At 50.9% G+C, this 22,923-nt stretch overlaps 2 protein-coding genes across 5 annotated transcripts; one reads left to right on the top strand and one right to left on the bottom strand.

The window, feature by feature from the left end:
• Window positions 1-931: 931 nt before the first annotated feature.
• On the top strand, window positions 932-9,527 carry sh2b1 (SH2B adaptor protein 1). 3 transcript variants are annotated; one of them, XM_080511617.1, is made up of 10 exons: window positions 932-1,058; window positions 3,185-5,061; window positions 6,039-6,140; window positions 6,238-6,329; window positions 6,412-6,494; window positions 6,562-6,717; window positions 7,526-7,743; window positions 7,872-8,046; window positions 8,252-8,345; window positions 9,357-9,527. In XM_080511617.1, exons 2-10 carry the CDS (start codon window positions 3,376-3,378, stop codon window positions 9,376-9,378), a joined length of 2,628 nt encoding a protein of 875 aa, XP_080367743.1. In that variant the 5' UTR covers window positions 932-1,058; window positions 3,185-3,375; the 3' UTR covers window positions 9,379-9,527. The 3 variants fall into 3 exon arrangements, with proteins under 3 accessions (XP_080367743.1, XP_080367745.1, XP_080367744.1); XM_080511619.1 differs by having other exon boundaries at window positions 955-1,052; XM_080511618.1 differs by lacking the exon at window positions 932-1,058 and adding an exon at window positions 1,339-1,477.
• Window positions 9,528-13,840: 4,313 nt separating this feature from the next.
• LOC308141453 (uncharacterized protein) lies at window positions 13,841-22,529 on the bottom strand. 2 transcript variants are annotated; one of them, XM_080511625.1, is made up of 12 exons: window positions 22,412-22,529; window positions 20,547-20,656; window positions 19,700-19,739; window positions 19,059-19,087; window positions 17,545-17,628; window positions 16,980-17,006; window positions 15,847-15,904; window positions 15,702-15,763; window positions 15,587-15,613; window positions 15,165-15,209; window positions 14,064-14,146; window positions 13,841-13,992 (listed from the first exon to the last, which is right to left on the bottom strand). In XM_080511625.1, exons 2-12 carry the CDS (start codon window positions 20,647-20,649, stop codon window positions 13,966-13,968), a joined length of 585 nt encoding a protein of 194 aa, XP_080367751.1. In that variant the 5' UTR covers window positions 20,650-20,656; window positions 22,412-22,529; the 3' UTR covers window positions 13,841-13,965. The 2 variants fall into 2 exon arrangements, with proteins under 2 accessions (XP_080367751.1, XP_080367750.1); XM_080511624.1 differs by having other exon boundaries at window positions 15,847-15,907.
• Between the last annotated feature and the right edge of the window lie 394 nt (window positions 22,530-22,923).

A 22,923-nucleotide genomic window follows, 5' to 3' on the forward strand; every position in this document is an offset into this window, starting at 1 on the left:
AAAGTTTGAAAACCAAGAAAATCGATTTGATTGCAAAAGCACAATGGTTAATGCCAATCGTCTGACGCTGTCCCTCCATCCATCTGTCCATCCATCCATCTGTCCATCCAAAACTTTATTATCAATTTTAATTCAGGTTGTTCTATGGCCTGTCGCTGCTCAATTTGACTTTTTTCTGTATAACTATGTATTATTTCTTGCTTCTATGTTTTTAATGATCTTATCTCTGTTCATTTTTTCTGTTTAAAGAGCCTTTTGAATCATGTCTTTAAAAAGTGTTTATTTAAATCAAGTTCTATTCTATTGCTCTTCTTAAAAGAGCAGCAAAGGGACTCTGTATGCATTAAATGGAGGTATTGCTCCACTCTGTGTATATATTATATTTATTTACTATCAAGTATACATTGTACACATTAAATATCTATTCTATATGTCATCATTAATAAATGATTTGTTTGAAGAAACACTACAGGATTAACAAATCATTGCTGTTGTACTGTTTCAGTCTTTGACGATGAAGGTTTTGACGATTAATTCCCTTTTGATCCAAACAGGCGCGTCTCAGAATAAATTACGATGATAAAGTAGAAGATTATAGACTCTTGCATACATGAAAACATTTAAATTGACTCAGTTGAAATGACCGATTCAGAAGAACCGATTAATTTTTTAAGAAAGAAAAAAGAAATCTAATAAATTCAGAAAGACGGAGCCTTTTTGTCATTCATTTGTTGTGGAGATAATTATCTCAATAATTCATAAAAACAGTCATTCTTTTCATGTGAATGCAATACGCTTCCGTTGAAGACGCTCTTTTATTTATATTTTTTTTACTGCAGCCGTCAGAACGCGGCTCTCGCGGACCCCAAACATCGCGAGAGTTGCGATCAGCGCGAGATTCACGGCGCGCTGCTCGGCATAGCAACATTTAGCCAAACAACAGCCGCCGTTAGCGGAGGATCGTCCCGTTATGTGGCCCGGAGCGCCGGTGAACCGGGAGCCAGCTCCACCCGCACACACGCACCCAGACAGCGGACCGCGGTGGCGCACAGGTAGAGGTACGGGACCCGCAACGCTCCGCAGGGCGGCATAAACACACACTTTTATCCTAGAGAGCTAAGCTAACGTTAGCTCAGCCCGGGGAGCCTCTTCGGTCGGTGATTCCGTTTGGTGGAATCGGAGCTGCAGGGTCGACGCAGCCGCGGGGGAGAGCCCCTCTGCTGGGCCAGCCGGGCTCGACAGAGCCGGACCAAGCCGAGCCGAGCCGGGCCGGGCCGGACCGAGCCGCCACGGAGCGGCTGCAGAGCATAGAGGGGGACACGGGGCTGCTATTGTTAGCACGTCTGCACGGAGGTGGACGAGCTGCTGCTTCGTGTTAGCAACCGGACCGAGCCGAGCTGGACCGAGCCGAGCAGGGAAATCTGCCTGGAAACGCACCTTCAAACCTGTGTTAGCCCGTTTCCCCCCGCAGATGACGGTAAACTGACCACCAGCTTTATCCTCGCACCGATTCCGTGAAACAACAAATGAATCCCCCAAATCAACCTGTCACTTCAGTGTCCAGCTCCCCCTGTCCCACAACAACTGACCGTAGATCAGGTGGTTCTCATCCTCTGTCAGACCTCAGCTTCCACTGCTTTAAACATGTTTCAGCTGTAAGAAGGCCAAAGTCAACATGACTGATGAGGTTTAACATTGATGAAGAGCCCTGAAGTGACCCGAGAGTCTCACACACATCGGCCTCATGTACGATAAGTACTGACAATGGACTTCTTCACAAGTCCAATTTAAACCTCAGTCAATATTCCTCACGAAAGTCACATAAAGTCCTGGACTCTTCAGCTCAATACTTCCATGTCTTCCCGTCCTCACGGATCCCTGGATTTTCTCTAAAGCCACGGTCCCACCACAGCCTGTGGCGGGACGAGGCAAGGCAGGATGGGACGAGGCCGGTCGTAGCAAGGCAGGATGGGTTGAGGCAAGGCAGGATGGGGCGAGGCAGGTTGAGGCAAGGCAGGATGGGACAAGGCGGGTCGAGGCAAGGCAGGATGGGACGAGGTAGGTTGAGGCAAGGCAGGATGGGACGAGGCGGGTCGAGGCAAAGCAGGATGGGACGAGGCGGGTTCGAGGCAAGGCAGGATGGGACGAGGCGGGTTCGAGGCAAGGCAGGATGGGACGAGGCGGGTTCGAGGCAAGGCAGGATGGAACTAGACGGGGTGATTCAGTGTGTGACGGGGTGGGTAAGGACAGGTTTTGCTGCGTCCCCACTGACCGAAACAACCTTAACCAAGACTTACCATTTTTCGTCACCCCTTTGTTGAGGTAGCTAGCATATTGGTACGGTTCCATAAGGCAGAGCTGTCAGCTGATTGGTCGGTGACGATCGTCACTCTGGACAAGCAGCCATATCTTAATACCTCTGAATAATAATCCATTTTATTTGTAGGCACCTTCCTCGGCACTCTAAGATAGCATACGGCCAGTAGACTGAACGGTGTATTAAAAACAATACAAGCTATAACAGGGCAGTAGGCGTCAGAGGGAATCTGCAGTTATGAACAGATATGTTCACTTCCTGCAGCCGATGAGCTGCAAACACTAACTGACTCCCAAATATTAAAGATTGTTAGATGAGGTGTTCGATTCCTGAACAGCGTGACGCTACTTCAAACGTGACGAGAACACGCCCACCAACTCTTGAACCGGCGCTGACAAGAGATCTCTGGTCGCCTTGACAACCTCCGTCTCGGTTCCTTTACAAATGATCTTTCTAGCAGGGGGGAGGAAAAGTGCCAATGTACTCTGGGTAGTAAACAAACAAACAAACAAAGCTAAACACGTGAATCAGAAGAAGCGTAAAGAAAAAGTTATAAAATATCTGGCGGCCAGACGTGAAATAGTGAGGAAGACTCCTTGATATCTGGTCTGAAGACGTTGTGGCTACCCATTAACAACGAGCTAACTAGCCTAGCCACCGCGGGGCTAAAGGGGCGGGAGTTGCGGTTTCAGGCCGTACGGACCACAGGCCTCTGAGCAGCTCCCGCTGTCGAATCCGGCTTGGGAGTCAGACGTTGGTCCGCTTTTCTGATTCTTCTCCGAGCTCCGTTACGGCTGTCGGTGTTTCCCCGAGTGTTTTTTATCGTCCACGTTGTGAAGTCACGGCCTGTTGTGTGTTTTGTGGCAGGATGTGGGACTCGTGGTGCGGTCAACGCCGGCGCCGTGACTCCTCGGAGCTGCAGTGACTGATCGGACGTCCCGACAGGACGATGTAGCAGGAAGCTTTGTTCGACCTCCACGTCTCTCCGTTGTGAATTTTGGATCCGATGTTTGGAGTCGCCCCGCCGTGTGTCTGAACTGAACCCAGTCGTCGGCAGGATGAACGGCTCGCTGCTGACTCCGCCCAGCCCGCGTGCGGCCGCCAACTCCTCCCCTCTGCCGCCCTCCCCCTCCCCCTCCCCCTCTCCGCCCTCCCCCTCCCTGCTGCCCCTGTCCCCCCGCCCCCCGCCCCTCCCTCCGCTGGTGAGCTCCCCGCCCCCGCCTCACCCCTCCTCGCTCTCCGACACCCCCACGCCGTCCCCCTCGCCGTGTCTGAGCTGGACCGAATTCTGTGAGCTGCACGCCCGCGTTGCCGCCGGCGACTTCGCCCGCCACTTCCGGGCGTTCCTCCTGGAGAACCCGCACTACTCCGCCGACTCGGCGGCCGCGTTCTGCCGCCGCTTCACGGACCGCTTTGTGCGCCACTTCCAGAGCGAGCTGGAGGGGGCGCTGCCTCCGAGCTGCGCCGCCGGCCGGGACGAGATGGCGAGCTGGGCTCCCCAGTCGGACGCCACGTCCCTAGAAGAGGAGGCGGTCTCGCCCCTCTCGGCCACCGGGGACGCCGTCCCCCCGTGTCCCCAGACAAGCGTCACGCGCGCCGCGTCCAAACCGGCGCCGACGCGGCTGGTGCTGGAGAACCGCGGCGGCGATCGCTTTCAGGACTCGTACGCGCACGGCCAGGTGCTCCCGCCGTCCTCCTCGTCCTCGTGCTGCTCCTCGGTCGGCGGGAACAACGGCAGGCGCGAGGAGAGGAACGCCGTGCCGGCGCCCGGCAACGGCGAGGCGCCGGTGGAAGAGGAGGAGGACGGCTGGCTCGGGGTGGCGTCCGTCGGGGAGGACGCCGAGCAGGAGGAGCGGGAGTCCGCCGACATGGACAACGCCGACGGTTGCCAGGCGACGCCCTCGTCCGGGACGCTGCCGCCGGCGGCCGCCAAGGGAAACGGCGCGTCCAGCATCTCCAAAAACAAACTGAAGAAGCGCTTCTCGCTGCGCAGCGTGGGCCGCAGCGTGCGGGGCAGCGTCCGCGGCATCCTGCACTGGCGGAGCTCCTCCGGCGACGCGGCGCAGAGCCCGCTGCCCTCCAGCTACAGCTACACCATGGGCGTGCAGGACGCCAGCCTCGGCTCCGCCTCCAAGAGGAACTCCGCCACGCAGCCCCCCACGCCCACCTCCTCCATGCCCGTGTCCTTGTCCATGCCCCTCTCCCTCCCCCACTCCTCCTCCTCCTCCCTGCCGCCGTCGTCCTCCAGCAGCGCCACCTCCCTGTCGCTGTCGGAGGCGGCCCGCGACCGGCGGCGGAGCAACGGCGAGGGAGGCGAGAAGGAGAAGTGGAGCCACCGCCTGGAGAAGCTGCGACTGTCGCGCTCTCCGCCGCCCGTTCTCACTCCGACGGCCGGCGGCGGCTCCTCGGCGCTGCCGCCCAGCAGCAGCGCGGCCGCCGCCGCCGCCATGGGGCCGCCGAGGAAGGTGGGCCGGCTGGTGCGGGAAGGCGGCGTGAGCGTCAGCTCCTCCAGCGACGAGCTGAGCGGCGGCCACGGCTTCTCGGGCTTCTCCTTCGGCCTGCTGCACCACGCCCCCGACATCAACGCCGCCGCCGCTTCTCCGGCGCAGCCGTTGGCCAGCGGAGGAACCGTGCCGTGGCGGGGAGGCCGCTGGCACAAGTGCCGGCTGGTTCTCCGAGAGCGGGACCGAGAGGGCGGCGATCGGGGAGAGGAGTACTACCTGGAGTTCTTCATCCCTCCCAAAGTAAGTGTTTGAGTCTCTCCTTCCTGTCTGCAGCCGGAGCTCAGCTCCCCTCATGTTGGTTTACGACCCAGGACATCTCGTCTCCATGGAAACGACACAAAACCTTTTCTGAAACTCCGGTCCTGCTCCTGGCTTTGGTCACGATTGTAACTAGTAGTTCTGCACATGCTCAGTAGAGCAAATCGGAACAAGGTTTCATCCTTGGTGTCATGAGTCCCAGTCCTTATTCTCCTTGACTTTTATTTTGACGGTCACCATAAATAACAATCCAACTTGGTGGTTTTATTTTAACAGTCACCATAATAACAATCCAACTTGATGGTTTTATTTTGACAGTCACCATAAATAACAATCCAACTTGGTGGTTTTATTTTGACAGTCACCATAATAACAATCCAACTTGGTGGTTTTATTTTGACAGTCACCATAATAACAATCCAAGTTGGTGGTTTTATTTTGACAGTCACCGTAATAACAATCCAACTTGGTGGTTTTATTTTGACAGTCACCGTAATAACAATCCAACTTGGTGGTTTTATTTTGACAACATGAAAACTGACTGGATTTCCCATGTTTATGTGGTTTCCATGGAGACGGACATTGTTTTCCGAACATTTGTGTCAATGTGAAACTTGTGGACAGGTGGAGCGCCCGTCAGTCCAGAACCTCCAGCTCCACCCTCACGTGTTCACAAGGTTCTGATGCTCCATTAACAAACCCGATGTGCTGCTACTCCATCCTGTGATGGAGGTTCAGCATGTGCTCCATCATGTTTCTATTGTTTTAACTTGTCAACAAGTGACCCTTTGTCAATACGTGGCAAAAGAAAGACCAGAGCAGGACCTCGGTGTCCTCCGGCCCCCGCCGAGAGCCGCCCTCGCGGAGCGCCAGCCTCCTCACGGGGACCGGTGGTCGCCATGACGATCCGACCGTGGCCTCCGCCTGTCCCCTCACCGCTACGTCACTCTGCTCCGCAGTCTTCCAAGCCCCGGCTCACCGTCCCCTGCTGCTCCATGGTGGACGTGAGGAGCACGACGGCGCTGGAGGTCCCCGACAAGGAGAACACCTTCCTGCTGCAGGTCAGCGTTGGGGCGTCTTGTCCTTGTGTCTTCTTGCGATTTCTGTGCGTCCCCCGGTGGCGACTGATGGTGTGTCGTTGTGTTTCCCTCCCGTCAGCTGGAAGGCTCGGCGCAGTACGTGATCGAAACCCGAGACGCCGTCCAGATGAGGGCGTGGCTCAGCGACATCAGGAACGGCATCTGTCTCAGGTACCTGTCCGCCGGCACGGCCGCATCGGTCTGCGTTCCGAGGGCTTTAACTCCGCCCCTCCCCCCCACCCCCCGCCCACAGTGAGCAGGACGACGCAGAGGGCGTGTGCGGCGGGCCGTTGGACGTCAGCGGGACGCCAGAGATCGGAGACCGGCTTTCCCAAGGTGAGTGTGTCCCCCAAACATTTCTGCCCTCGGTGGGCTCTCTCGGCTGACTGGACGTGTGGCTCAGTGTGTTACGGAGGGATCGGAGGCTCCTCCCCCCTCATGGAGCCCCTCCCCCCGGAGCTGCCGCCTCGGGCGCCCCTCGACGAACCAGACGGTCGGATCCTCGGAGGAGGCGGGGCCAGTTTGGGGACACCTTTTGCAGAGACGCCGGACGCCACAGGTGAGGATGAGCTTACGTCAATCTCAACCGTTGATTGCTGCTGTGATCTGTGGAGTAACGTCTGTCCCTCTGGGGGTAAACGACTGTTCCTCTGGGGGTAAACGCTGTCCCTCTGGGGGTAAACGCTGTCCCTCTGGGGGTAACGGCTGTCCCTCTGGGGGTAAACGCTGTCCCTCTGGGGGTAAACGCTGTCCCTCTGGGGGTAACGGCTGTCCCTCTGGGGGTAAACGCTGTCCCTCTGGGGGTAATGCCTGTCCCTCTGGGGGTAAACGTCTGTCCCTCTGGGGGTAATGCCTGTCCCTCTGGGGGTAAACGTCTGTCCCTCTGGGGGTAACGTCTGTCCCTCTGGGGGTAACGCCTGTCCCTCTGGGGGTAACGCCTGTCCCTCTGGGGGTAAACGCTGTCCCTCTGGGGGTAACGTCTGTCCCTCTCGGGGTGACGTCTGCCCCTCTGGGGGTAACGTCTGTCCCTCTCGGGGTGACGTCTGCCCCTCTGGGGGTAAACGCTGTCCCTCTGGGGGTAACGCCTGTCCCTCTGGGGGTAACGTCTGTCCCTCTGGGGGTGACGTCTGCCCCTCTGGGGGTAAACGCTGTCCCTCTGGGGGTAAACGCTGTCCCTCTGGGGGTAACGCCTGTCCCTCTGGGGGTGACGCCTGTCCCTCTGGGGGTGACGCCTGTCCCTCTGGGGGTGACGTCCCTCTGGGGGTAAGCGTCTGTCCCTCTGGGGGTGACGTCTGTCCCTCTGGGGGTAAGCGTCTGTCCCTCTGGGGGTAACGACCTGTCCCTCTGGGGGTAACGACCTGTCCCAGGCTCCTTCCTGTTCTCGGAGGTGGTGCCGGCGGCGGCCGAGGCGGTGGAGCACCCGCTCAGCGAGTGCCAGTGGTTTCACGGCACGCTGTCGCGCCTCAAAGCGGCCCAGCTGGTGCTGGCCGGCGGCCCCGCCAGCCACGGCGTCTTCCTGGTGCGCCAGAGTGAGACGCGGCGAGGCGAGTACGTCCTCACCTTCAACTTCCAGGGCAAGGCCAAGGTGAGTGGTCGGCATTTCCCACCCCCCGCGCCACATGAGCACGCCGCGTTTCCTTCCGCTCTGTTGACTTGGGGTTCCTCCTCTTCCTCCTCCTCCTCCTCCTCCTCCTCCTCCTCCGTCCCCGGCAGCACCTGCGCCTGTCGCTGAACGAGGACGGGCAGTGCCGCGTGCAGCACCTCTGGTTCCAGTCCATCTTCGACATGCTGGAGCACTTCCGCGTCCACCCCATCCCGCTGGAGTCTGGCGGCGCCTCTGACGTCACGCTCATCAGCTTCGTGGGCGCCACCGCCGTCCGGCAGCCAGGTACGAGGCGCCGGCCAGACGAGAGGGCCGTTGTCAGTGTCGCGGGGGGGTTGACGGGACATGCCGAGCGTCGTCACGTGTGCCTGCCGCCATGTTTTCATCACCCTCATCCTCCTGAAGCTGATCTGGGCTCGGGCCGACCCCAGATCAGCCGGTCGGTGCGTCTCCTCTGACTCCCTGTTGTGTCGTCCGCTCGCTCCTGCAGGCCGAGACCGAGCCGGCAGTCGACCCACAGTCTGTGATGTCATCACCTCCACGCGCCATCCCGACTCCCCATCAACCCCCATCTCTGACTGTGTGTAAGTGAGAACCACTCAACTGTGTGTGTGTGTGTGCCTCTCTGTGTGTGTGTGTGTGTGTGTGTGTGTGTGTGAGACTTCATAAACTTGTTCCACCGAGTCGTTTGCTCGCTCTCATCGGGGTCAGAACCTGAGAGACTGGAATGCAAGTGATTAATATTATGTTTGTTCTTCTTATACTTTCTTCTACTGCTGCATGTTTGCACATGCTCTCTGGCGCCCCCTACATTGTTTCACATCTGTACCACGGTTCACCTTCGTCCAAGACCTCCGGTCAGCGGCCGTAGAGCAGGGTGGTCAAACTGCCACTGCCAGCCCGTCAGAACGTTTCCCCCGCTCTAGAACCCGAGCCAGAACGTTTCCCCCGCTCTAGAACCCGAGCCAGAACGTTTCCCCCACTCTAGAACCCGAGCCAGAACGTTTTCCCCGCTCTAGAACCCGAGCCAGAATGTTCTCCCAATCTAGAACCCGAGCCAGAATGTTCTCCCACTCTAGAACCCGAGCCAAAAAGTTTCCCGCTGCTCTAGAACCTGAGCCAGAATGTTCTCCCACTCTAGAACCCGAGCCAGAACGTTTCCCCCGCTCAGAACCCGAGCCAGAATGTTCTCCCACTCTAGAACCCGAGCCAGAATGTTCCCCCGCTCTAGAACCCGAGCCAGAATGTTCTCCCACTCTAGAACCCGAGCCAGAACGTTTCCCGCTGCTCTAGAACCCAAGCCAGAATGTTCTCCCACTCTAGAACCTGAGCCAGAACGTTTCCCGCTGCTCTAGAACCCGAGCCAGAATGTTTCCCCCCGTTCTAGAACCCGAGCCAGAACGGTTCCCCCGCTCTAGAACCCGAGCCAGAACGTTGTGACGTGCACCAACATGTGCGAGGACCCGCCAACGCTGCTTCCAGCTTTTCACTTACTGTTTTCTCCTCCCTCTCTTCAACCACTCCTCCTCCTCCTCATCCTCCTCCTCCTCCCATCTCTAATTGACACTGCTCCTTCACTCCTGTCCCCCCTGCAGACTTGACCAGCAGACCCCGTAGCCCCCCGCAGCCGCCTCCTCTGCCGCCGGGACGCCCGCCGCCGCCCACGCCTCCTCAGGAGAGAGCGTCGGACTCTGAGCTGGGAGGAGCAGCAGGAGGAGCAGAAGCAGCAGCAGCAGCAGGAGGAGGAGGAGCAGCAGCAGCAGCAGGAGAAGCAGCCAGTGTGGCAGCGACTGTTGTCACTGGAGCAGCAGCAGGAGGGAGTGGTGGAGGAGGAGGTGGTGGAGGTGGAGGTGGAGGAGGAGCAGGAGGAGGGGGAGGGGGAGGGGACGACTGGGAGGAGAGAGACCGGGACACTCCTCTCCGCCAGCTGGAAGCTGCGGAGGGCGAGGAGAGGGAAGGAGTGCGCGCCCCTCGAGCCATTGACAACCAGTACTCCTTCTTCTGATGAGGAGGTGCTGCAGGAGGAGGAGATGCAGCAGGAGGTGTATGTGTTTTTCTGTGTGTGCATGAGGGAGAATGGACGAGGTGGCGTTAATCATAGCCATTCATAACCAGTATTTTATTTTGATGGCAACATGGAGCAGGAGCAGGAGGAGGAGGAGGAGTAAAGTACTAACACTATATGAGAGAGAAGCAGCCACAGTGAAGCAGATGTAAACACTAACTGTTCTTATTATTGTTACTTGTTGTTTTTAGCCAAAATAAGCTTGTTGTTCCTTGGTCACATGACGCAGCTGATTCCCTGCAGACTGAACCTCAGCGTGAGGCCCAACGTTCTCCTGCTGGTTCTCCACACTGCTCAGCAGCAGGAACCACAACGTTCACAAACTCTGCTCAAAAACATGCTCGTTCTTCACTCTGAGCTGCTTTGAAACTAAGAATCCTGGAAGTGACGCCGGCGGGTCCCACCTTCAGAACCTTTCAGTTGGATAATAAGAACCCAGTCAACGGTTGTTTGTTCTGTTGGTTCTGTTGGTATTGTTTTGTTCTGTTGGTACCATTGGATCCGTTGGTTCTTTTGGGACTTTTGGTTCTTTAGGTACCATTGGTTCTGTTGGTACTCTGTTGTCATTCGTGCTGTTGGTACCGTTGGATCGGTTGATACTGTTGGTACCATTGGTACTCTTTGTTCTGTTGGGTTCATTGATTCTGATGTACTCTTCGTTCTGTTAGTACCATTGATTCTGATGGTACTGTTGGTACTCTTCATTCTGTTGGTACCATTGATTCTGATGGTACTGTGTTGGTACCGTTGGATCAGTTGGTACTGTTGGTACCATTGATACTCTTCGTTCTGTTGGTACCATTGATTCTGATGGTACTGTTGGTACTCTTCGTTCTGTTGGTACCACTGGTTAGGATGGTACTGTTGGTACCGTTGGTACTGTTGGAACTCTTCGTTCTGTAGGTACCATTGATTCTGATGGTACTCTTCGTTCTGTAGGTACCATTGATTCTGATGGTACTCTTCGTTCTGTAGGTACCATTGCTTATGATGATACTGATGGTTCTGTTGGTACCGAACATGAAACTCAGCTGAGCAGTTTTCACTTCATTTCTCTGAACTAGTTTTACTAACTAGTGAAAGTTTGTTTCCATAAATCTTCCATTTGTTCACAAAGTTCTTTTTTCCATTAAAATATTATTTTACTTTGTTGATTTCTAATTTTTATTTATGATCTCAAATCCTTTTTCTGGAGAAACTCATGAAAAATCAATTTTTTTCCCTTTTTAACTTGTGAATTTCAAACGACATTTATTATTTCACAAACATTTGTAATTTTTTTTATGTAAGTTTGAGGTGAGGTTTGTCTTTTTCTGTTTTATTTCTAAATTTTATCTCAGAATTTTGACTGAAAAAAGGTTCTAATTTCACAAATGATATTTCTTTATTTTAAAATTTTCTCATGTCAGTAAGATGTCACTTATCATTTTATTTCTAATGCTTTTTTTTGATATTTTGTTTTTGCAATATGTAAAATTTTAATATTGTTCCTGATTATCTGATTCTAATGGAAGAAAATCTAAGTATTAAAAGGTTAATAAATAATCACTTATATAATGTTTTACTAAAAAGGTGTCGTTAAAATTGAGTAACTCTTTTATGACGTACTTTTGTACGTCGACACAGAAAACAAAGTAAAAAAAAAAAAAAAAGGCAGATTTATGATCGATTTTAAATTCACTTCAAGCAAAGTTGGACGTTTATGAATGAATGGATTATGGAGTAATTGTAAAGTTCCTCTCAGTTGGAGGGAAAATGAAAACTGATTTACTGCTTCGTGTCTGTCAGCAGGGTTTTTGAGCAGAGTTTGTTTTTCCCCTGGTACCTGAACACACCACCCCCAACACACACACACACACACACACACACTGGGTGTAACGGTAATGATGAAGATGATAAAGACGGTCGGATCAGTTTTGTTTTCTTTAGTTTGTAACTGCGTTCATCCTGTGATTCTCATGTCTTTGTGCCTTTTTTATTTTTTGGGAGAAAAAGAAGGAAAATAATTATATTCATATATTTATATATAAAGGATGTGCTGTCTGGTTGTCATGGAGATGCTCCCCTCCCCCTCCCCCTCCTTCCTCCTGCCTTCGAGTGTTAAGAAAAGAAAAATAGAAACATTTTCTACTCGTGCCTTTTTGTGTCTGTCCGCTAAACCCCCCACCCCCCCACCCCCACCCCCACCCCTTACCCCGCCTTGAACTCTTTGTGCCTTTCCCCCACCCCCACCCGCCCGCTGGGACCGTCTGTGTGGGGCGACAGTGGCCGTCCTGCCCCCGTGTGGTTAGTTTCAGGTACTACATTGGATTTAATGATGACATAATATAAATATAGTGAAACATGAAGCTGCCGTCTCTCTTTCTCTGTGTGTGTGTGTGTGTGTTGTTCATTTTAGAAAAATGATGGGTGTTGGTCATAATTGATATTTAGGCTCTGTGAGGTTCCAAGGCGGACACCCCGACTCGGGATGTGGTCGGCGGGTGTTGGGAGAGAGGATGCGGCAAGGATGAGAGCGTTGACGGTGTTTCTCAAAAATGAACTTAAATTTATTTAAACCTTTCTCGTTACAAACGTTCACAAAACTCTTTTACTTGCAGCCTCACAACGGGCCAGCAGACACAGACTCGTTTACTCTCGGTCCCCCAGTCATCCACACTGACAGCGGGCCTCTTTAAATAGGCCCAGCCCCACCCTGAATGGAGCTAATCAGGATGTGCTGGGCTGAAACAAACGTCTTAGGGGTGTTTAACTTACCCTAAATTAACCTAACTGAAAAAATATATGAATAAAATACACCTCCGTCAGACAAACATAATTACATACAAAATATATATATTACATTACCGTGATGCATCCCCCAGTTCCCCACTATACATATTTACACCTGAAAATACCAACAGTGCACCCCTACACCCAGTGGACTGTTCCTCCTGCCGTCTGCCCACTGAAATAAAAGCTCCTTCTGCGGCGCGCGCTCCGCCAAGGAGTAGGCTGGCGGGCAGGAGCAGGAAGTGCGTGAGGTGAGCTGTGTTTAACGTGAGAAAGGGCTGGCACTTTCTCACAGGCTCCGACATGACGATGTTTCACGTGACGACACCTTAAGGGTGAAATAAAAAAGGTGTTTCCGCTGCAGCAGTGGACACACTGACACTATGTAGTTGGTCCGCCGGGCCAGAGGGGGGCGCTGTGGCTGGGGTTTAGTAATGAAACCACACATGCAGAGAACAAAATGCTATGAAGGTGAAGAAACTCCTTGTACTGAAAAGCTGCAGTGGTAAAGTAATGAAGGAAACCCATGCTAAGCTAGCAGCTTGCAGGGCGGGATCGCCATTCCTCCCTGACGGAGGTGGTCGCCACTAATCTGGAGGTGGAGGTCACCACCACTAATGCCAACATGAAGGGAAAACCTGCTCCTCCCACAAACACTCCAGCTCCGCCACCGGACATAAAAGCTGCAGGAGTCGTGGACCAGACGAGGCGCTGAGAGAAACCGAGTCATTTCAGACTCCAGCGACGACGAAACTCCATCATGATTGCGAATATCTCTCGACCCGCGGAAATGAATGCGGCTCCGATAAGAGATTGGAAGGACAAGATTAAAGCAATGGAAAAAGAATTGCCACAGATTGCGAGGGGGGGGGGGGGGAGTTGAGAGAAAAGACGGCGGAGCTGCAGAGGTACAAGCAGCGACGGAACTTGATAATTCAAGGTCTGAGAGAAAAAGAAGACGAAGACGTGTGCGAAGTGGTCGTAGGTGTCCCGTGAGGAAGATGACAGGCGGGGTTGAGGATATCAGAGGTGGGGTTAAGGACACAAAGGGTGGGGTTGAGGACATGACGTAGAAGGGTACACCCGGTGATGAGGGTTTGACAGCACTCCAATAGAAAACGGAGGTAGCGATGAAGTCAACGAAACATCCACCTTGTCTGTGGTCCAGTCACATGAAATTAGTCCAGTTGGACTTTTTTATTTACTTTTATTTCGTTTTCACAGTCAGATTATTCAGCGGTAGCCGTGGCAACAACACAAACAAACATTCTCAGGAGTTGTCAGTAAAATTCAGATCAAACCGCTGCGGCACAACGTTGGAGAGACAAATGGTTCAGAACACTGGGCTGTCTGGTGTCGATGTCCCATCATGCACTGGGCTCAACGTGAATCATCTGTAAGAGAGGAAACGTTGTGACGCTGACTTGTAGTTTGAATCAGGATCTTCTGGAGTTTCTTCACTTACTGTTGGCTGATTCACGTAGTTTCCCTCTTCATCGTCGTCACTGTCGTCTTCGTCACTCTGAGCCGAAGATTCTGCCGTCGCCTCTGAAAGCAACATCACAGCAGATGTGTCATCTATTTCATGATGGATGGATTATAGATGGATGATGGTTGGATGATGGTGGATTATAGATGGATGATGGTGGATGATGATGGTGGATTATAGATGGATGATGATGGTGGATGATGGTTGGATTATAGATGGATGATGGTGGATGATGATGGTTGGATTATAGATGGATGATGGTTGGATGATGGTGGATGATGATGGTTGGATTATAGATGGATGATGGTAGATGATGGTTGGATGATGGTTGGATGATGTTAGATGATGGTGGATGATGGTTGGATGATGGTTGGATGATGGTGGATGATTATGGATGATGGTGGATGATGATGGATGATGGTGGATGATGGTGGAGGATGATGGTTGGATTATAGATGGATGATGGTTGGATGATGGTGGATGATGGTTGGATTATAGATGGATGATGGTAGATGATGGTTGGATGATGTTAGATGATGGTGGATGATGGTTGGATGATGGTGGATGATGGTAGATGATGGTAGATGATCGTAGATGATGGTGGATGATGGTGGATGATGGTAGATGATGGTTGGATGATGTTAGATGATGGTGGATGATGGTTGGATGATGATGGATGATGTTAGATGATGGTTGGATGATGGTGGATGATGGTAGATGATGGTTGGATGATGATGGTAGATGGTGGATGATGGTTGGATGATGATGGATGATGGTGGATTATAGATGGATGATGGTTGGATGCTGATGGATGATGGTAGATGATGGTGGATTATAGACGGATGAAGTTGGATTATGATGGGTGATGGATTCCTTTAACTTTGAACCTTCTTCTTTTACCACTTTTCCAGCTTTTGTTTTTAAGTTATTTTTTTCTAACGTTTTCCTTCTGAAGAAAGAGAAGAAGTTTTTCATCTTCAAGGTTTTTGACAGCGTTTAAAACTTCGCTCTGGCTTCTGTCTCACTGTTTCACCTCGGGAATGTTTGTCTCCTCTGGTGTTGTGCTGAGATTCTCACCAGAGAAGGAGCCGGGCTCCACGTTGACGTAGTCTGGATTCTCCTCTGAGGACAAACGATCAATAATCAGTCTGATCACATCAATAACCAGAGTCTGATCACATCAATAACCAGACTCTGATCAGATCAATAACCAGAGCCTGATCACATCAATAACCAGGGTCTGATCACATCAATAACCAGAACCTGATCAGATCAATAACCAGAGCCTGATCACATCAATAACCAGAGTCTGATCACATCAATAACCAGAGTCTGATCAGATCAATAACCAGACTCTGATCAGATCAATAACCAGAGCCTGATCACATCAATAACCAGACTCTGATCAGATCAATAACCAGAGTCTGGTCAGATCAATAACCAGGGTCTGATCAGATCAATAACCTGCAGCACACCCAGTGAGGAGGAAACAACCCTACCAATGTTGACGTAGTTGTGTTGAGCATCTGGAGAGAAACAAGACATTTACATCATAAATGTGAGCGTTTCCATGGAAACATGAAGGAGCTTCAAGGTGAGAAATGAGTGGCTCACCTGAGCTGGGTGTGGAGGCGCGGCTCAAATTGGGCGGAGCCTCTCCGTCCGGCAGCACCATTCTACACAAACCACAGAAGAAGAAAGACGCTGAGTTTCTCAGCAACATTAAGTTGGCAGATCGACTCAGACGGAGGAGACGTACATGTACCCGGGGTCGTCGAGGTCACCGGGGTCACTGGGGTCACCGTCCAGGGATTCAGCTGCTTCACAGGAACGTTACATTCACACACTGGTGGTTAACGATGGTTAACGTCACAGTCACACACTGATGGTTAGCAATGGTTAACGTCACATTCACACACCGATGGTTAAAGACGGTTAACATCACATTCACACACTGATGGTTAATGATGGTTAACGTCACATTCACACACTGATGGTTAACATCACATTCACACACTGATGGTTAGGTCACATTCACACACTGATGGTTAACGATGGTTAACATCACATTCACACATTGATGGTTAACGTCACATTCACACACTGATGGTTAACAATGGTTAACGTCACATTCACACACTGATGGTTAAGGTCACATTCACACACTGATGGTTAACGATGGTTAACATCACATTCACACATTGATGGTTAACGTCACATTCACACACTGATGGTTAACAATGGTTAACGTCACATTCACACACTGATGGTTAAAGACGGTTAACGTCACATTCACACACTGATGTTTAAAGACGTTTAACGTCACATTCACACACTGATGTTTAAAGACATTTAACGTCACATTCACACACTGATGGTTAATGATGGTTAACGTCACATTCACACACTGATGGTTAATGTCACATTCACACACTGATGGTTAATGTTAACGTCACATTCACACACTGATAGTTAACGTCACATTCACACACTGATGTTAAGGATGGTTAACGTCACATTCACACACTGATGGTTAACGATGGCTAACGTCACATTCACACACTAATAGTTAACGATGGTTAACGTCACATTCACACTCTGATGGTTAACGATGGTTAACGTCACATTCACACACTGATGGTTAACGTCACATTCACACACTGATGGTTCACGATGGCTAACGTCACATTCACACACTGATGGTTAATGATGGTTAACATCACATTCACACACTGATGGTTAACGTCACATTCACACACTGATGGTTAACGATGGTTAACGTCACATTCCCACAGTGTTAAATCAGTAGTTTATAAATCAGTCAGAATTTTATCAATAAAGTTATTTCTGATCATAGTTTATAAATCCAGTGCTCAGAAAGTGAAGTTTTACCTGGATTCTCGTAGCTGCAGTTACTGTCTGGAGACAAGAGGGACGGAGACCACGTCAGTCACAACCAGGAACAGGAAGTAGAAACCATCAACAGACGTCAGTCACAACCAGGAACAGGAAGTAGAAACCATCAACAGACGTCAGTCAAAACCAGGAACAGGAAGTAGAAACCATCAACAGACATCAGTCACAACCAGGAACAGGAAGTAGAAACAATCAGCAGACGTCAGTCACAACCAGCAACAGGAAGTAGAAACCATCAACAGACGTCAGTCACAACAAGGAACAGGAAGTAGAAACCATCAACAGACGTCAGTCACAACCAGGAACAGGAAGTAGAAACCATCAGCAGACGTCAGTCACAACCAGGAACAGGAAGTAGAAACAATCAGCAGACGTCAGTCACAACCAGGAACAGGAAGTAGAAACTATCAACAGACGTCAGTCACAACCAGGAACAGGAAGTAGAAACAATCAGCAGACGTCAGTCACAACCAGGAACAGGAAGTAGAAACCATCAACAGACATCAGTCACAACCAGGAACAGGAAGTAGAAACGTCTCACCACTCTCCTTTCTCTCACTGCCAACAGGCCTCAGCAGGCTGGAGCCCAGGGAGTTCATGGAGGTTGGGTCAGTGTGAGGACGAACTGCAACCAAACACACATCTTCATCATCATCATCATCCTCACTCAGTGTGTCACTATCATCTGCTGAGATGAATCACCTATTTTTACAAATGGAAACCATCATCCATCCATCATTCATCCAACAAACATCCATCCACCCATCATCCATCCATCATTCATCCAACAAACATCCATCCACCCATCATCCATCCATCATCCGTCTTCTCCACCAGTTAATTCTGTTCAGGGTTGTGGGGCGCTGGAGCCAATCCCAGTTTATCGTGTTCGAGGGTTCTCCTCCTCTGAGTCTGGTACTGCAGGTTCTCCTCCTCTGAGTCTGGTTCTGTAGGTTCTCCTCCTCTGAGTCTGGTTCTGTGGGTTCTCCTCCTCTGACTCTGGTTCTGTAGGTTCTCCTCCTCGGAATCTGGTTCTGTGGGTTCTCCTCCTCTGACTCTGGTTCTGTAGGTTCTCCTCCTCGGAATCTGGTTCTGCAGGTTCTCCTCCTCTGACTCTGGTTCTGCGGGTTCTCCTCCTCTGAGTCTGGTACTGCAGGTTCTCCTCCTCTGAGTTTGGTTCTGCAGGTTCTCCTCCTCTGACTCTGGTTCTGCAGGTTCTCCATCTCTGAGTCTGGTTCTGCAGGTTCTCCTCCTCTGACTCTGGTTCTGTAGGTTCTCCTCCTCTGACTCTGGTTCTGTAGGTTCTCCTCCTCTGAGTCTGGTTCTGCAGGTTCTCCTCCTCTGAGTCTGGTACTGCAGGTTCTCCTCCTCTGAGTCTGGTTCTGTAGGTTCTCCTCCTCTGAGTCTGGTTCTGTGGGTTCTCCTCCTCTGACTCTGGTTCTGTAGGTTCTCCTCCTCGGAATCTGGTTCTGTGGGTTCTCCTCCTCTGACTCTGGTTCTGTAGGTTCTCCTCCTCGGAATCTGGTTCTGCAGGTTCTCCTCCTCTGACTCTGGTTCTGCAGGTTCTCCTCCTCTGAGTCTGGTACTGCAGGTTCTCCTCCTCTGAGTCTGGTTCTGCAGGTTCTCCTCCTCTGACTCTGGTTCTGCAGGTTCTCCATCTCTGAGTCTGGTTCTGCAGGTTCTCCTCCTCTGACTCTGGTTCTGTAGGTTCTCCTCCTCTGAGTCTGGTTCTGTCGGTTCTCCTCCTCTGACTCTGGTTCTGTAGGTTCTCCTCCTCTGAGTCTGGTACTGCAGGTTCTCCTCCTCTGAGTCTGGTTATGCAGGTTCTCCTCCTCTGAGTCTGGTTCTGCATGTTCCACTACTTAAAGGCCTAAAATTACTGTGTTGTGTTTGAAGCTGTATAAATAAGGTTGATTTAATTTGAATTAAAAAATGTTTTTTGCAGCTTCTGGAAACATTTGATCAAACCAACCAACCAACCAACCAACCAACCAACCAACCAGCTAACTAACCAACCAGCCAAACAAACAAACAGTTTGGTTGGTTGAGACTCACATGAAGGGACGATCCTGAAGTTAGTGGACCTGATGAGGAAGAGAGAGAGAGGACGTTTTCAGTCTGCAGTTTTCAACATGAACACATGAACTGAAGATTCTCTATAATCTGATGTTAGAGGAGGAAGATGCTCTATAATCTGGTGTTGGAGGAGGAAGATGCTCTATAATCTGATGTTAGAGGAGGAAGATGCTCTACAATCTGATGTTAGAGGAGGACGATGCTCTATAATCTGATGTTAGAGGAGGAAGATGCTCTATAATCTGATGTTGGAGGAGGAATATGCTCTATAATCTGATGTAAGAGGAGGAAGATGCTCTACAATTTGGTGTTAGAGGAGGAAGATGCTCTATAATCTGGTGTTAGAGGAGGAAGATGCTCTATAATCTGGTGTTAGAGGAGGAAGATGCTCTATAATCTGATGTTAGAGGAGGAAGATGCTCTACAATTTGGTGTTAGAGGAGGAAGATGCTCTATAATCTGGTGTTAGAGGAGGAAGATGCTCTATAATCTGGTGTTAGAGGAGGAAGATGCTCTATAATCTGATGTTAGAGGAGGAAGGCGCCTTATAATATCACCGAGATGTGGTGGTGGAGACGTGGAGATGTGGTGGAGGTGTAGTGGTGGAGGTGGAGACTTACGGGACATAGTCCTCTGAGGATGGAGTCTGTTGGATGGAAACTGGACAGACAGAAGAGAGTCATGTGGAGGAGAAACACCTGGAAGACCCCCCCCCCCCCCGACTGAACCTGGACCTGCTTCCTCATGGGAGGAGCCTGAGAGCTGGAAGCTCCGCCTCCATTCTACTGGTAGAAAACCTGGCAGCCTCCAGGGGGCAGCACTCTGAGAACCAGGTGTTCTGTAGGAAACTGAGAAAGCCCCAGGGTACGTCTGAAATGTCCCTCCTACCTCCTTTCTTATGGACCTTAACCCCCTGGATGACATCACAGGGTTAAGGAAAGGTGTTAGGAGGCTTCCTAAAAGAGTTAGGAAAGGTGTTACAAGACTTTTCCTTTGCTTATTGAGAATTCAGACAACCTTTATCATGGCCGCTACACAAAACACTTCCAGGGTTCGGGAGAAGGCCATAGATAAGGAGATAGGAGGGACATTTCGGATGTACCCTTGGTCCTCCTGTTGTTTTCCTGTTAGGACTTCCTGTTAAGACTTCTTGTTAAGACTTCCTGTCAGGACTTCCTGTTAAGACTTCCTGTTTAGACTTCCTGTTAAGACTTCTTGTTAAGACTTCCTGTCAGGACTTCCTGTTAAGACTTCCTGTTTAGACTTCCTGTTAAGACTTCCTGTTAAGACTTCCTGGCAGGACTCACTGCAGCCTTTTCCGACAGTTAAAGACGTGAAGAGCGGTTCTCATTTCACCCTGATAACAGAGTCACAGTCGTGATGTGATCTGCTTTTGATTTCTGATCAGGTTGACTGACTGGGGGACTTTGGGAGGAGACCACAGAGAGAAATGATTCCGCGCCTCACCCAGCGGGCCGACGTTCCTGCAGTTCACACAAACCACCAGCAGGACGACGGTGGCCATCAGGACGGCAGCAGACAGCAGCTGCAGGAGCCAGGAGGAGTCCATAGTTCACCTGAGAGGGGTCAAAGGTCAGCACCTTATCGACTCTTCACTGACACCTCATGTGGATAGAGATCCACTCCTGTTTTATTATCATCATATTTAAGTTTCCTGCTGAGTTTGTGTCACTTTCTGCTGAGTTTGTGCCACTTCCTGCTGAGTTTGTGTCACTTCCTGCTGAGTTTGTGTCACTTCCTGCTGAGGTTGTTTCACTTCCTGCTGAGTTTGTGTCACTTCCTGCTCAGTTTGTCACTTCTTGCTGAGTTTGTGTCACTTCCTGTCGTGTGCGACTTCCTGCTGATTTGGGAAGCAGCTAATCAGCGAGACAGGAAGTGAGACAGTAAGCAAATGATCAATGAGACAACCTGTCTTAAACATAGGAACTAGTCTAGGCCCAGTCTCAATTAAATCTTAAACATCACCAGGAACTAGTCTGGGCCCAGTCTCAATTAAATCTTAAACATCACCAGGAACTAGTCTAGGCCCAGTCTCAATTAGATCTTAAACATCACCAGGAACTAGTCTAGGCCCAGTCTCAATTAAATCTTAAACATCACCAGGAACTAGTCTGGGCCCAGTCTCAATTAAATCTTAAACATCACCAGGAACTAGTCTAGGCCCAGTCTCAATTAGATCTTAAACATCACCAGGAACTAGTCTGGGCCCAGTCTCAATTAGATCTTAAACATCACCAGGAACTAGTCTAGGCCCAGTCTCAATTAGATCTTAAACATCACCAGGAACTAGTCTGGGCCCAGTCTCAATTAAATCTTAAACATCACCAGGAACTAGTCTAGGCCCAGTCTCAATTAAATCTTAAACATCACCAGGAACTAGTCTGGGCCCAGTCTCAATTAGATCTTAAACATCACCAGGAACTAGTCTAGGCCCAGTCTCAATTAGATCTTAAACATCACCAGGAACTAGTCTGGGCCCAGTCTCAATTAAATCTTAAACATCACCAGGAACTAGTCTAGGCCCAGTCTCAATTAGATCTTAAACATCACCAGGAACTAGTCTGGGCCCAGTCTCAATTAAATCTTAAACATCACCAGGAACTAGTCTAGGCCCAGTCTCAATTAGATCTTAAACATCACCAGGAACTAGTCTAGGCCCAGTCTCAATTAGATCTTAAACATCACCAGGAACTAGTCTAGGCCCAGTCTCAATTAGATCTTAAACATCACCAGGAACTAGTCTAGGCCCAGTCTCAATTAAATCTTAAACATTACAAGGATCTAGTCTAGGCCCAGTCTCAATTAGATCTTAAACATCGGAGCCTGTCTCGGCCATGTTAAACTCAGTTCTAAACATCAACAGGAACTAGTCTTGGCCATGTTAAACTCAGTTCTAAACATCACCAGGAGCTAGTCTAGGCCCAGTCTCAATTAAATCTTAAACATCACCAGGTACTAGTTCCGGCCCAGTCTAAACTGAGTCTTAAACATAACCAAAAACTGGTCTAGGCCCACAGACAACCATAAACATCACCAGGAACTAGTCTAGGCCCAGTCTAAACGCCGTCTTAAAGATGTTTTCAAGGTGAAACTTGCTTGAACTTCAGTCCCAGTATTGTTTCAGCAGGAAGACAAAAAGTGTTGAATGGGAGCATTTGATGAGCTCACAGTTGGATGTGTCATGGCGAGTCCAGCGGCGAGCTCCATCCACTTCCTGTGCCGACCCCCCCCCCCCCCCCGTCACAGGAAGTGGACGGCGAGTGCAGCGGCGAGTTCGGTCCACTCCTGTGCCGCTGCATGTGACGACTCACCTTCACCTGCGGACGAACGGCAATCTGAGCAGCGGAACCAACGAAGCTTCGGCTCCTCGTCTCATCTGGCCCTCGTGAACCCGACGGCGGCCATGTTCTCGTCTCCTCCTCTCCTCGCCGCACCCAATCACCAGCCGAGCCCAGTCCTCCCTCCACCCAGACCCTGACCTCTGACCTCTTCAGGGAGCGATCGGCGTGAGAACGAGTCAAAGACCCTGAGGAGCTCAGAGGCGTTCGCCGACTGAAACCCGCAGGAAGCATCAACCAGCAGCTCCCTCCTCCAGCCAATCAGAGCGGTGGCGGCGGCGGGCCGCGGCGGCGCCATGGCAACGCCGCTGCAACCGTCTGCACATCCTCCCACCTTCAAACAGGAAACCACAGCAGAGTGCAGACGACTCTGCAGAGCGTCAGGATGAAACCAGTCACGTTCAATATCACATGAAGAACCTCAGAGCCGGTGTGGACAACCAGCATGACACACCCACCCACACCCACACCCACACACACACACA

Source organism: Blennius ocellaris (genome assembly GCF_963422515.1).
Source record: "Blennius ocellaris genome assembly, chromosome: 16".
Classification (NCBI taxonomy): domain Eukaryota; kingdom Metazoa; phylum Chordata; class Actinopteri; order Blenniiformes; family Blenniidae; genus Blennius; species Blennius ocellaris.